The 15,000-nt window shown below is 37.3% G+C and overlaps 1 protein-coding gene across 7 annotated transcripts in view; it reads left to right on the top strand.

The window, feature by feature from the left end:
- LOC119568165 (zinc finger MYND domain-containing protein 11-like) overlaps positions 1-15,000 on the top strand; it is a 28,936-nt gene that overhangs the window by 9,463 nt on the left and 4,473 nt on the right. For 5 of the 7 annotated variants that reach the window (XM_037916579.1, XM_037916576.1, XM_037916577.1 and 2 more), the window contains 14 exons: positions 1,967-2,119; positions 3,265-3,389; positions 3,849-4,004; positions 4,858-4,950; positions 5,998-6,295; positions 6,563-6,759; positions 7,090-7,206; positions 7,328-7,464; positions 7,826-7,880; positions 8,968-9,162; positions 9,689-9,784; positions 10,100-10,180; positions 10,715-10,876; positions 11,696-11,814. In XM_037916579.1, coding sequence (XP_037772507.1) covers positions 1,967-2,119; positions 3,265-3,389; positions 3,849-4,004; positions 4,858-4,950; positions 5,998-6,295; positions 6,563-6,759; positions 7,090-7,206; positions 7,328-7,464; positions 7,826-7,880; positions 8,968-9,162; positions 9,689-9,784; positions 10,100-10,180; positions 10,715-10,876; positions 11,696-11,814 — 1,984 coding nt within the window. Of the gene's footprint in view, positions 1-1,966; positions 2,120-3,264; positions 3,390-3,848; positions 4,005-4,857; positions 4,951-5,997; positions 6,296-6,562; positions 6,760-7,089; positions 7,207-7,327; positions 7,465-7,825; positions 7,881-8,967; positions 9,163-9,688; positions 9,785-10,099; positions 10,181-10,714; positions 10,877-11,695; positions 12,983-15,000 lie in introns of those variants that run through there. The other 2 variants (XM_037916580.1, XM_037916578.1) reach the window with 2 other exon arrangements.

Below are 15,000 nucleotides of genomic sequence, written 5' to 3'. Positions count from 1 at the left end.
CTCTCCTCTCCAACACCGTCTCTCTCTCTCTCTCTCTCTCCTCCTCTCTCTCCTCTCTCCATCTCTCTCTCTCTCTCTCTCTCTCTCTCTCCTCTCTCTCCATCTCTCTCTCTCTCTCTCTCTCTCTCTCCTCCTCTCTCTCTCTCTCTCTCTCTCCTCCCCTCTCTCTCTCTCTCTCTCTCTCTCTCTCTCTCTCCCTCCCTCCCGCCCTACCTCTCCCTCAAGTGGTGATTTAAATTGCACAAGTATTTTACAATCAGCTGGGAAAGACTGGCAGATGCCTTGGGATTGGTCCTCTTGTAGAGAGCTTAGTATAAAGCAGTTTGCAGAATTTAGGAATTTATTTGTTTCTTGTATATTGCTAACCATATGTACATTTTTTCTGTTTCTGTTTCTTTTTTATCTAGTGTATTGATAAGTAGAAGTCGTAGTCTCTTTTTAGTTTGGTTTTGGTTATTTTAGAAGTCCTTAAAAGAGCCAAGTCCCTTCAGATCCTGTTGAGTTAGACGAGGTTTGAGTTAGTCCCTCCTATTAGATGGGCAGAATGTAAAGCTGAAAATCAAGATAAGAATGAGAGAGAGAGAGAGAGAGAGAAGAGAGAGAGAGATAATGATTACAATGACTTGATTTCTGGGACTTTTGGGAGGCAGTCTGTCCATTAGTTGATTAAACTAGAAAATAAAGTTTTAAATATTTTCTAACACACTGATGATGGTGTTAATCTAAGTATATCAAACATCACTCATGTCATTTGTTACATGAAATCAAAAGAATATCATGATGGATTTCCACATAATATATTTTCCTGTTATTCAAATTTTGATGATAAAGCAAGATAGATATATTTTAAAATATGTAAATATATGGTCATTGAAGTAGCTTTTCAAGTAACTGCATCAGTCTTAACATTTTTTAAAGATTATTACTATATTATAGCAGCGATCCTCGTGCCAGAAATGCACTTTTTGGAATACAAATCCATATAGTAAATCGTTAACAATATGATGCTATGGTTTGTCATTCTCATTACAAAGGGAAAACCTCTGGAATCACATTTCTATAGTAGTACAAGTCACTGCATCTAAGGTTTAGTGGTAAATAGTGCTTATGTTTAGTTTTATTTATGTATTCATATATTTATTAATTTTCTGTTATATTTTACTTGTAGATGTCTACACGAGTTTATAGTTAACAGGGAGTTCTGTTACATGGCTTACCTGATTTACCCTATCTCTTGAAATTTCTGCTGTGCAATTGCAAAGGTAACTGCATAGCATCTGAATTATTACTTTTATTATTTTTGTTAGTATTATTATGAGAGAATAATGATGTTGATAACAATAATAATTGTAATAGAAAAAATGAGGTATCAAGGTGAGGTGTGATAGGCTTAGTAACTTACTCTTTCTTGACTAAGTATTAATTTTTTTTTATTATTATTATTTCTTTTTATTTTATTTATTTTATTTTCTTCTTCTTCTTCTTCTTCTTCTTTTCTTTTCTTTTCCATTCAAGGTTCTTGGTATGTCCTTCATTTATTGCTATCTATCCCCACCTGTCTTTACTCTAGCTCCTCTTTTCTGTATGTGCAGTCGATCATACGGTTTTTAGTTAATGAAAAACCTTGTTATAGCTTCATTGCTTATCGGTTTGGGTCTGAATGTCTTTCATAAAACATAACCTTTCTTCTGATTGTGTCTGTAGCTCTCCTGTTTTGTATTTTGTTATCATTAGTATCTTGTAGTGTAAGTTCCTATTGGTAATGCACTATATTTTGATGTAAATTCCTGTGGATGATATAGTTTGTTATAGATATTGTTGAAGGAGATATTGGTGATAATCTATGAGAAGAATATTATGTTCAACAATCTCATTTTTATTTATCGTTTACCTGAGCCTCTATTATTTTATTTTTCTCTCTCCCTTTCTTGTCCTCCCTCCCTCCCCCACGACCGACTTGCGACAGAATACAAAATGAAAGCCACCCTTCGGCGCGTCTCAGACCCCTTGAGGTGCCAACACCTCTGGGACGCCATCACCACCATACGCAACCACAAGCAGCTGCCCTCATTTGACAGAATTCGAAGATACATGAGCCGCATGCACAACATGGAGTCAGGTAAGCTTTTCTGCTGATGTAGAGTAAGAGCTGATTTTTTTTATGACGCAGTGTTGAATTGCGTCGGGGAGGAACGGTTTTGCAAGTGATTGGGTAATAGTTGTAGAAGCTTGGGAAATGCATTCACATTTACAGATGGTATGGAAACCTTAAATGGAGAGCTGTACCAGCATCTCACTTCATGATTATAGATTGATAAAGAAGTAGATTCTCTCTCTGTTTCTCTCTCTCTCTGTTTCTCTCTCTCTCTCTGTTTCTCTCTCTATCTGTTTCTCTCTCTCTCTGTTTCTCCCTCTCTCTGTTTCTCCCTCTCTCTGTTTCTCCCTCTCCTGTTTTTTCTCTCTCTGTTTCTCCTCTCTCTGTTTCTCCCTCTCTCTGTTTCTCCCTCTCTCTGTTTCTCCCTCTCTCTGTTTCTCCCTCTCTCTGTTTCTTCTCTTTCTCTCTCTCTGTTTCTCTCTCTCTCTCTGTTTCTCCTCTCTCTCTGTTTCTTCTCTTTCTCTCTCTCTCTGTTTCTCTCTCTCTCTCTGTTTCTCCCTCTCTCTGTTTCTCTCTCTCTCTGTCCTCTCTCTCTCTCTCTCTCTCCTCTCTCTCTCTCTCTCTCTCATGTTAACAGAGAAAGAATAATAAAAAGTGTCCCAATGGAAAAAGGCAAATATACAAACCTTGATATCATTGGAGGCTTACAAAGTGCATGGTGTTGTTTCTGAAAGGATGCCTATGCAGTGTTATAATCGTTATTACTATTATCATTATTATGGAGTGAAGGAAAGAGAGAGCCATAAATCATGAGAATTCTTTCTGTCATACATACTGCATTTATTCACATACGAGAGACTGAACATCACTTGTCGGCACCTTTATGTATAGTTCAGGGAGACTAGGTACTTAGGAAATGTAAGAATGTGGGTTGTCTGTGTAGGTATACATCACCTTTGGAGTGTTTTTTTATTTTACTGCAGTGCTAATTAACAGGTAAACATCATTTGAGGTTTAAGTCTTTGTTGAAAAGTTAACATGTCTGATACATGTTTTTGTAAATTCAGTATTAAAGAATTAGAAGTATCAGGCTGTTATTGACCACCAGATCCTTTAAAACATCTTCTTTCAATCACTCGACTTATGGAAACCAACTGAACACATTGCAGATGAAGTCGAGAAGCACCTGGAGGAGTGTGCAAGCGATAACCTCATTGCTGTGACACGCAAAGTGGGGCAAAAGGGCTCGAAGGTTGGCATCGAACAGGAGGGCTTCCGGTTGCCAACGCCTCCGGTAAGTATATGTGTAGTTGGAGTGGAGTCATTAACAGCTATTATTTGATTCAACTAATTAGGTAACAGGATGTGTTTTGTTATAATTGTTATTATTATTATTATTATTATTATTGTTATTATTATTATTATTATTATTATTATTATTATTATTATTATTATTTTATTGTTAATATTATTATTACTATTAGTAGTAGTAGTAGTATTGTTATTATTATTATTGTTATTATTATTGATTTTATTATTATTATTTATGTACTAATTATATCTATATGAAAGTCATCATCCGAAAATACCTCATATAAGAACTCACACTGCATGCATGTACATAGAACTCACATCACAAAAATGATAATAAAATGAATTAATAAACTGAATTGATTAATTGATGAATGAAAGTAATCGAGTTTCTTCTCCGCTCTCTTCTCCCCCCCTCCCCCTCCGCCTCCCCCATGAGCAGGAAGAGCCAGACCGCCACGACTGGTACTGCTTTGAGTGCCACTCGGGGGGGATGGTTGTGTGCTGCTCCAAGTGTTACCGGGTCTTCCACGAGGATTGCATCAACGTAGAGGATAAACCATATAATAACGAGCCATTTGTGTGTGTCATCTGTAAGGTTAGTTGATTTTTTTTTTTTCTTTTTCTTTCTTTCTTTCTTTCTTTCTTTCTTACTTTCTTCCTTATTTTTCTTCCATTTTTACGTATATTTCCAGTACTTTTCTTTTCCTAATATCTCTCTCTCTCTCTCTCTCTCTCTCTCTCTCTCTCTCTCTCTCTCTCTCTCTCTCTCTGTACTAGCCTCCGGGCTAGTACAGTGGTAACGTGTCGGCCTCTCATCCGAGGGGTCGGCGGTTCGCGCCCCGCCCAGGCGCGAGAAGTTGCAACTGTCGCCTGGAGGTCACTGCTGTGGCTGGTCACCACGGCGGGCAAGGACTCGGTTTGGCCGAGTCAGCAGCAGCTCACACACGTGAGCAAAATCAAGCAGACAGTATGTCACACCAAGAATATCCATTGTATCAAATGGAATCCAAACCAAAAAAACTCTCTCTCTCTCTCTCTCTCTCTCTCTCTCTCTCTCTCTCTCTCTCTCTCTCTCTCTCTCTCTTTTCTCTCTCTCTCTCTCTCTCTTTCTCTCTCTCTCTTTCTCTCTCTCTCTCTCTCTCTCTCTCTCTTTCTTTCTCTCTCTCTCTCTCTCTCTCTCTCTCTCTCTCTCTCTCTCTCTCTCTCTCTCTCTCTCTCTCTCTCTCTCTTTCTCTCTTTCATTTTATCTTCCACGTTTTCTTCTTCTCCTTCTCCTCCTCCTACTTTATTTATTTATTTTTTTATTTTTTTTTATTTTTCCCTTTGTTGTCTTTAGTGAAATCTTATTCAGATCTCCTTATCATTAATGAAAATAGCTTTCTGTGAAAAGAAGACACCTGAATTGTCCATTATATACTTTCATTTCTTGACGTCATTCCCTCTTCCAGAAACGCTTATATCAGAGAAGTGTAAAGAGTCGGATTAGCAGAGAAGAGTTAAACATGCTCTTAGCTTTTACAGTAGGAAGACTCAAGGAGAGAGTGAGTATATGCCATGTGTTCGTACTCTCTCTGTTTGTGTTGTACTTGCGTTGTCATGTTTTTTTTTTTTTTTTTTTTTTTCTTTTTCCTTTTGAAATTAAGGTGAAGATATGTGTGAGTTATTAGGTTTAAGTTTACCTTAAGGATTTGGTCATACTGAATTATAGAAACACTTAATGCCTCAGTTTCAATCATTTTGAAGGATTTGTTAGTACGATGGACTCTGTCTTTAGGCCTTTTCTTGACGTTTTTGCCTTTGCTATGGTGATATTAGCCAAAAAGACTAAAAGAATACTGTGCCTCTATTATGAAAGTGCCTGGATATTTATTTAATTGATGCAATATTTCACTGATGATTATGGATTAATGAAATATACATAAAAATAAACAGTGGCTATCTCAAAACAATTAACTATAACTCGTAAATACTTTACATATTTTTATATATGGCTCTTTCATCCTTATTCACACACTCACCAACATGTGCAGTCTTATCCATTAGACTTGCGTCCACCTGCTCCTCCCCAGTGGAAGTGGGTTAGTTGCGGTAACAGTGAAGTGTAGGTGCCAGTTCTATTTTATTGGGGCTCTTTTTATTGATGAATTCATAGTTGAGTATATTTGTATCCAGATTTGCACACATATTCTTATATATTGAAGTGGAAAATAGTTCTTTACGTTATCTGCATTTCCCTCCTTTATGAATATGATGTGCAATATGCTGTCCACACTCCACACTGCATAGAGTAGTTGTACAACTAGAGTTACAGAGCATTATTATGTATCTGGCATCTTATCGTCATTGTTACCAGGGCCCATGAGCATTAAACCACTGTGTTAGCTTAGAGGCTGGCTTCAAGTACAATGTGTTCAACTACACGTATCTAATATCACGGAAATTCCTATAGCAGAGCAAAAATGTGAATCCTTAATCTGGCTCACAAATTCCATGCATCGAAGTGCTTTTGAATTGGGGTGTTTAGTGCTCTCTTCTCGTTTGCATAGGCCACCCTAGTAACCAAGACATTATCTCCACCTCATCTAAAGATGATTCTCCCGACGCAGCTCCCAGTAAACATCCTGGAGAGGGTGATCCCGGCCCCATCTCAGAAGCCTGGTGTGTTCCTGAGTGACCGCGCAGCCACCAGCCAGCACACTCTCACACGTTCAGATCAGCTGAGTGGGGTGTCTGCCTCCGAGCCATGGAGAGCGCAGTTGCTCCTCCACCACCAGATGGACCTCAATACCATGGAGCAGAAGACCATCGACTGCAGATACAAGACCATTTATGATTTTGAGATTGACGCTTTAACCATTGTACATAATGTAGTTATCTATCAAGGAGGTAGGTGCACACTGCAGTTTTCTTTTCCCTACTCTGTCTCTCGGTCTTTCTGTCTGTATCACTCTCTCTCTCTCTCACTCTATTTCTTCTACTCTTTTCACTTCTCTTTATCTTTTTCTTTTCCTTCACAGAGGATTTATGATGGTTATATAATACGAAGATTGACTTAAAGTACTGTCTTTGTGTAATGTTCCTCTTAGTATACCACCTATCTAAACTAGACAACAAACTATCTAATTCACGGACACTTTCCTTCCCCCATACCAGTCCACAGCAGTATGGCAGACATGGCACGGCAGATGTTGCGTGACTGCCAGTACGACCTGGTGGAACTCGAGCAGTGCAAAGACTGCTACCGCATGTCCAACGAAAAGTCTGACAAATACTGGTTCTGTAAGCCATGTAGACCGCCACACCAGCTTGTGTATGCCAAGCAGAAAGGCTTTCCATATTGGCCAGCTAAGGTAAGAGTAATTAGATGATAGTTTTGATATCTCCATAGTAGAATCTGTGGCTTGGTTACAGATTCTTTAATGAATTAATTTTGCTTTTTTTGGAGCTTGACCAGAAAACTTAAGAATGAACTTCATTTTTTTCTTGTATCTGGACAATTTTGATAGATGATATCTTTTGATAGCTTCATAGGATAGTCATAAGATGAGATCTAGCCTTGCATGAATAACTTGTGTATGTCAGTCAGTATATCCATATATAGAATCATTTACATATCTACATGACACACACTGTATAACATGTAATTAACCTGTATTTTTCTTTTCTCTCTTTTCAACAAGGTAATTAAAGTAGAAAACGACCTTTATGACGTTCGGTTCTTTGGTAGCCAGCATCAGAGAGCCGTCATCGAAAAAACACATATTCGTCCAATATCAGTTAACATTCATACTCTGCAGGTCAGTTCATATAACGTTGTGGATGTATTTACATTTGTTAAGTATTGTTAACTGTTCTTGTTTTTATATTACTACCACAACCCAACAGCATGCCTTAGTAATGTTCGTTGCTTTTCTGCAGGTGAAAAGGACATCAGCCTGGAACAAGGCATGTGAGGAGCTCAAAAAACACCAGGAGTTACTCTCTTCCGTCGGCACTGAGCCAGACTTGCGCAACTCCCGAACCGACAACGACAAGATGCTTACAGATAACCTCAGGTAGGGAGACCAGGGTTGAGAAGGAGAAAATGGTGATGATGATGATGATAAAGGAAGAAGTTGGTGAAGAAAAGACTAAAAATGGAAGAGAAAGTAGATGAGATAGAAAGAAAAAAAGTAAACAGTAATTAAGGTGTAATTTTTTAGGCTGTTTAGCTGGTTATAAATAGATGTTTTTATAATGTTGTGTTCTGGGATGGTTTAGTGTTTTGTTAAAGTTAGAGTAAGTTAGAGTAGTAGTTTATGCAAAAGTGAATGAATTGATACAGTCAAGCTTTAAAAGGACCTGTAAAAAAAAGACTTTTTAAGCTAAGTGTCATTCCATTACAGCTCTTTAACATTCTTTTTTTGTATGTTTCAGACACCAAACGCAACTGCTGTCGACGCCGCCCAAGAAAGAAGTGAAGGAGGAAGAGGTGAGAATTGCATTAATAATGATGAAGGCCTTGTATAGCCAGTCAGGTAGTTGGATAGTAGTAGCGTGGGAGTCCTCTCTCTCTTTTCAGTGTCCCTTCCCTGTTCGATGTCTTTGGTTATTTTTATATTTATTTTTATTGTTTTTGCTCCCTTTTTTTTTTTTTTTTTTCCCTATTATTATGTTTTCTCTCTGACTTGCATTCTGTATTCTCCTCCCTCTCTTTTTTCAGAGAGAGAGAGAGAGAAAAAAAAAGCATTAAAATAGAAAAGCAAATTTGTAACCCACCCCAAAGAAAGAGAAATAACAACCCTCCCTGACCAGGACTCAAACCCGGGTCACTCCGAGTATAAAACTGGAGGGCCAGTACTAAACCAACCATGCCATACGACCCATTAAAAGGAGTGTGTGGTTTAGTACTAGCCCTCTGGTTTCATACCTGGAGTGACCTGGGTTCGAGTCCTGGTCAGGGAGGGTTGTCAATTATCAATATTAATGCGGCATTACATTATTCCATCTTTCATAAATATAGCTCAGTAGATCTGACTTAGGGTTTGAATTGCATAATCAATTTTGATTGTCCATAGGGAGTGTATGTAAAACTTAGCTATCATTACTCTAGCATGAGTTGGTAGGTAATGTCTATGGAGCTAGTGAGATCCTAGTTTGCACACTCCTTTTAGTAGGTTGTGTGGTATGATTTGTTTAGTACCTGGAGTGACCTGGGTTGGAGTCCTGGTCAGGGAGGGTTGTTATTTATCAACATCAATGTGGCACTGCATTATTCCACTTTCCAAAGAGTGATACAGACAAGCAGAGAGACAGATAGACAGCAGACAGACAGACAGACAAACAGTTGGATAGACAGTTAGATGACTAAATAGATCAAGTTTACTTATTTTGTCTGTGTGTTCTTTTTGGTGTTATTTGCAGTCCAATAGCTGCATACGGAAAAATGGAAAGGTTGATTAAAAGCTTATTGACCCTTATTGAATCACACTTGCCTCAGGGATTTGGGTAACCCTTTCTTTTGGGCCCAAGAAAGATTGTAAAACAAAAGCCCACTTCATAGAAATATCTCATTCTAGGATGGCAGCGGAAGTGACGAAGGCATGAACGAAGCGGACGAGAATGATGATGAAGATGACGACGAAGAAGAGGAGGAGGAAGATGAACGCGAAGGAGGTGAAGAAGAGGAGGTGGAAGAGGAGGAGGAGAGAGAGGAAGAGCAAGCCTCATCGATATCGTCCACCTCGAGAGCCAAACGCTCCAAAATGAGAAAGGTACAGCTAATATAGTAATTAAAGGATTGAAAGTACTTTGGAACAACAGAAAAAGTTCTGACTGTATGATCAAATAATAGATAGTATTAAAGGTAAAGTGTGATCTAGCAAGGACAGTGGGAAATAGATAATGAAAGTAAGAATGAAATAATTTTTTTGTACAGATTTTCCAATGCGTAAGGATATAGGTGTGTTGTAGGAAAGCAATGAATGTAAAATTAATTAGTTTTAGCTGCAAAGCTGATAAAAATTATGCATATGTCTGAATCTGCTAGCGGATGAGGATAGCTATAGGTTTGCTGTTAGTGCTGTATAGATTAGCAGTCAAGGATCTCATTTAGAATAATCATTATTATTATTTAGATATTTCATTTTTATAGATCTCGTATTACTGTATTATTTTTGCTATAGATCTTCATTTCATTTATTGTTGTTTTCGTATATTGAACTCATTTATATATATATTTTAGTATTATCTGACACACTCTGTCATATGTGTCAAATACCATGCCCTCTCGTCTCACAGAAAGAACCTCCAGCGCCAGAAGATGTAGTTTCATCGTCCAGCCAGGAACTCCCCACGCGATCAATAGGGGTCCAGACGTCCATGAGGTTAATGAAGGTCAGTGTGTGCTTTTGTGTGTGTGTGTGTGTGTGTGCGTGTATGTGTGTGTGTGTGTGTGTGTGTGTGTGTGTGTATGAGAGGGAGAGGGAGAGAGAGAGGGGGGGCTGTGGCTGTGCCAATCACAATGAGGGCGCGCCAAATGCACGCACACACACTCATGCTTGCATATAATGGCAAGAATTTTTTTTTTTCTTTCTTTCTTCCCCCCTCAAACTCCACCTTCCAGTAACTTCCATTTGTTTTGTGCAAGTTATTATAGTAGAATACTTGTATATATCAGTGCATCGTATGTAAGAATAAACAATATTTCAGATGGTTTTGGAAGAATTTGGTGAGCGTAGCAACAAGAGAAGCAAAGACACAGAGAAAGCCATGAGAGACCTGGCAGAGAAGGCAAGTATTTATTGTCATAATTATCAGTTATTATTATTACTTGTTATTATTGTTTTCTTTCTTTCTTTTTTCTTTTCTTTTTCTTTTTCTTTTGTTCTGTCTTTCCTTCTTTCATCTTCATTTTTTACTTCTTTTTCTTTCTTCTTTTTATTCTTCTCCTTCTTTTCCTTCTTTTTCTTTCTTCTTTCTTTGTCTCCTCCTCCTCCTCTTCCTCCTCCTCTCCTCCTCGTTCTTCTACTTTCTTCTTTTTCATTTTCTTTTTCTTTTAGAATACTAACTCTCTGAATACCCAGTTTCAGCAAGTTATTAGTTTTCTTGGTTTTATGTGACATACAAAAAGACTGGGGGGAAAAAACATATTTATATCAGATTACATGTTATGAGATCCACATTTGGCCTTTTAATTTAGAGGAACCTCAACCTTGTCTTTCCCCCTGGCCCTATTGCATCTCACAAGCTTTAAGTTAGACCCACCTTTGAGCTTAACCAACTTAACACGTACATTAACAATGAAATGCCCTTTGCCCAACGTAGCTCCGCCGAGAATACGAGAGTGAGAAGCAGAAGGTGATCCAGTCGACGATGAAACAGATGGAGAAGGAGATGGAGAGAGTTAAGGAAGAGTACAGGAACAAGATCTCTGACATTGAAGACAAGCACAAGCACATCATCTCAGACACCAAGAAGAAACAGTGGGTGAGTGTCAGCATTGTCACAGGTAGTATTTGGCCCCATTGCTGCTGGGTTCATGCACCGTCACTTTAGTTTTGTTTTGTGGATTTAGTTTGCACATAGGTTCTGCTAGTTTTCAGTCACCAACAAGTCAGTTAGTAAGCTTATGTGAATTCACCTGGTTTTCCTTTTCCCTGAGATTATGATTATTATAATGTAAATAACAGTACTAGTAGTAACAGTAGAAATAAAGAATCTTCAAAAATCAAGGAAAAGGATAAACAAGTGACCTAGGTAGGACTAGTAATTTACCCCAAGGTGAATAGGCATTTGTTTTAACAAACTAATGAACCAAAATCACAGTGGATATAACGTATCAGTGGGCATTCCATGCAGTTTGTTATGTTGGAATATAGCCTTGGGTAAATAGTAAGCAGGCCCTTACCCAGTCATGACAGGAACCCCCAGTGTAATATTGAACATTGCATCAGAGTGCATGTTGAGTCAGCTGCTCAAGGGAAAAGTCAGAGGCACGGAAAACATAAGATATTGATGCTCTTGGCTGGGGCATAAAGAACTTTTTAGTTAGCGAGGCCAAAAATAAGCTTTAAGTCTACTTTTGAGGGGCTGTATCTCCCCAGTGATTGCAGCAAAACCACACAAATGCACAACTGTTTAGTTGTACTTAACTTAGAGCAGGCTCAACTATACATGAAGAGTAGATGTCATCTTGGCATCAGGGGTGTGGCATGATAGGATGTTGTCCAGTGTCTCCTGATGTGATTGGGTTAATGAGTTGCCTAAAGGACATAACTAATATACCTTTTCTTCTTAATGTTGCAGTGCTGGACGTGCGAAGCCGAGGCAATCTACCACTGTTGCTGGAACACGGCTTACTGTTCGATTGAGTGCCAGCAGGTACATTGGCACAAAGAACACAAAAAGCTTTGCCGCAGAAAGAGGTAATTTAGTGCAAATAGTGGGGCTGTGTTTGATGTGAGATACAAGAAGAGTGAGTTTTATTATTATTGTCATTGGTTTGCTGTTATTATCATTATTATTATTATTATTATTGCTATGATTGTCATTATTATTATTGTTATTATTATTATTATTATTATTATTATTATTAATATTATTATTATTATGATTGTAATCATTATAAGTCTTGTTACTGTTATCATCCTTTTTATTATTATGTGTATTGTTTCTTTGTATAATTTCCTTTGTATAAAAGAAGAAAGGTTTTTAAGTTGCGGTTCGTGTGACTGCCTGAAGTTTGCAAGACTTGTAAGTTCTTTGTTTATACTTTGATATTCACATCACAGAAAAAGAGACGAAGGTAAGCATTGTGTATTAAGTGTGGTGTTATGAGAGAGAAAAAAAGAAAGAAATTTTGTGAACGTTATAGTTTTCTACTGTAAATAATATGAGTAAAATGGAAATGTACAAGTAAAGGAGTTGGATATGCGGCAATGCTGTGAAATATATATATAAATTTAGTCCTGGAATATAGTAAGTTTTATACCTGTGAATTGGGAATTAGCAGTTGGTCGACTGACACATATTGTAATATACAATATATCTTTTTCTTTTCTTTTTTTTTTTTCTTTTCTTTTTTTTTTTCTTTCTTTTTTTTTTTTTCTTTTTTTCTTTTCTTTTTTTTTATTATTATTAGTATTATTATTTTCATTTTTTTGCGCACTACCCATAAACCTCAACGTAGCAGGTTGGCCGGTGTTTGGGAGAATGGCGAGGTGTACGACTCTGTATTACGTGTTGGAAATCACTAGATGTTCTCTGTACATACACTTTTAACTGTCAGATGTTTTGAGGAGGAATAACAATAATAATGATATGCAGCCATCAGTACCCTCAAACACCAGCGACCTCTCCCTCATTACGAGTATGCGTGACAGGGCCGTGAATGTTATTTAAGCTTACGCTGAATGTGCTCCGGGAGGTAGCAAGTAGGTACAAGGAAACAGTTAAGAGGAGACGGATCAAGATTACAAACGTGTCTCAAGTCCATATTAGGTGTTGCAGTTCCCCATGTACGACTTTGAATAACTACAATATCAAAAGTTGAAATAGGCAAAAAAAAAAAAAAAAAAAAAAAAAAAAAGATAATTATAATAACAACAATTATGAATGAACATCGAAGATATAGTTTGTAGATTAACGTAAAGGATAATTATGTAAGAGTTATTCGGCTGCACACTGAAATCTTAAATGTCCTGCAGTTTGTTAAGTATGTATCAGTGTCTTTGTCTCTCTCTGTCTATCTCTCTCTCTCTTTCTCTTCGTCTCTCTCTTTCTCTTCGTCTCTCTCTTTCTCTTCGTCTCTCTCTTTTTCTTCGTCTCTCTCTTCCTCTTCGTCTCTCTTCTTTCTCTTCTCTCTCCTCTCTCTCTCTCTCCATCCTTCCTTCCTTCCTTCCTTCCTTCCCCCACCCCCTCCTCCTACCCCTCCTCTATCTCCTTTCTTTCCTCTTTATTACTCTCTCTCTCTGCACTGATTTGCAAATTGCCATACTTGCAAATATTATTTTTAGTATGTGAGTGTGTGTGTATGTTTTTGTGTGTGATAGTTTGTGTGCAAATATGCTCAGATGTGTGAGTGTTGTACCCTGTCTGTTAATTCAGTTGGCAATCAGTGATACCACAAGATTATAGATTAATTTGGTAATTAACTTTTCCTTAATTAATTTACTTAGTAACTTTTTTATTTCATATGTATATATAGAGATATGTATAGACTTGTTTAAGACTTGGTCTTTTTTTTTGTCTTTTTTTATGATTTTTCTTCTTTTTTTTAATCATTATGGTAATTACTTTATTATTCTGATTTTAGACATAGAAATCTGTTGATGTGCAGCATTTTGTTCTCTGGCTGACAGATTGACAATAGCTGGTAGCTAAGGAGATGCATTATTTGAGAAGAAAGTGTAAAATGTTTGTATAAGAGAGAAGATTACTCTTCTTCTTTGACTGTACTTTGAAGTGCAGCTTACATCTGTTTTGTTACTATGTCTTACCAGTACAGATACTACCTGTAACATTATCCAGGCATGTTATATTTTATCTTCTCTTTCTCATTCTCTGCCTCTTTCTCCTTTTTTGTTTTATTCAGTTTCATTATTATTTTTTCCTCTCTGTCAGATTTCCGATACTAGGTAGAACACAATGTGTAAATTTAAGGAGCCAGGCCATTATTTTTTCTAGGCTTGCCATCTCAAGAAGGTGCAGTAACAGTCTATTTTTTCTAGTAAGCATTGACTGCTGTCAGGAATACAGTTCTGGCTGTTAGCATTAGGTGTGGCTAGTAGGTCAAGTAAGGTCAATAGAGGTTGACAATGGAGAGGAGATTGAGTACTATTGCCAGTGGGTAAAATTTTCGACTCCTGTGGGTGCTCGTAATGATATGTTTTGGTTTTACCTGTTTGCATTTTTTCTCCATAATTTTTATTTTAGTCTAGGAGAAAAGACTTATATTTCTAACCAGTTATTATACATAGATAGCAAGGTTTATTTGTTCAGGTATGATTCAGTAGTTCATTTTGTGCTTGTTATCTGCCTTGCAAAACTCGGAATGGTACAAAAGATTAGCTGTTGCTGTACAACCTCTTCACTTTAGATAAGCAGTTAAGGTGGGCGTCGCCAGAAAGCCAAATGTAGGGTAGTAAAGCCAGGGTTTGTTTGGGTTAGGAATTCACATACAAATCACACAATGTGTCTGTGTGTGTCTTAGTGTGATGACTGTATATTCATACATATACACATACACACACATATACATTATGTACATTTTTACATGCTTACATACGAATGTACCTACAGATATATTTATATGTTAAAGGATTTGTAATGTTTACTTGAGTGTTTTATCGTACTGAATTGACTTTGATGTTTTATTGAAGGCAAATGTGTCATTGTGTTATGTTCACAGTAAGAAATACCTGCCAGATGTGAGATTTAGGAATGTCTTGAGCTTGTTTCCCTTCTTGCAAGCTTGCTGGTGTATATTATTTTACTTTTTTTTTTCTCACGTTGCTTTTTTTTATGCATTCTTTCTTTCGTTCTATTTGTCCTTCTTTTTCTCGTGCTCTGTTGATATTTATTAATTTATTGCACAAATTTCTTTGGACTAT

Source organism: Penaeus monodon, chromosome 43, assembly GCF_015228065.2.
Source record: "Penaeus monodon isolate SGIC_2016 chromosome 43, NSTDA_Pmon_1, whole genome shotgun sequence".
Lineage (NCBI taxonomy): Eukaryota > Metazoa > Arthropoda > Malacostraca > Decapoda > Penaeidae > Penaeus > Penaeus monodon.
Note: the sequence above shows the minus strand (reverse complement) of the source record. Positions and strands in the feature narration are given on the sequence as shown.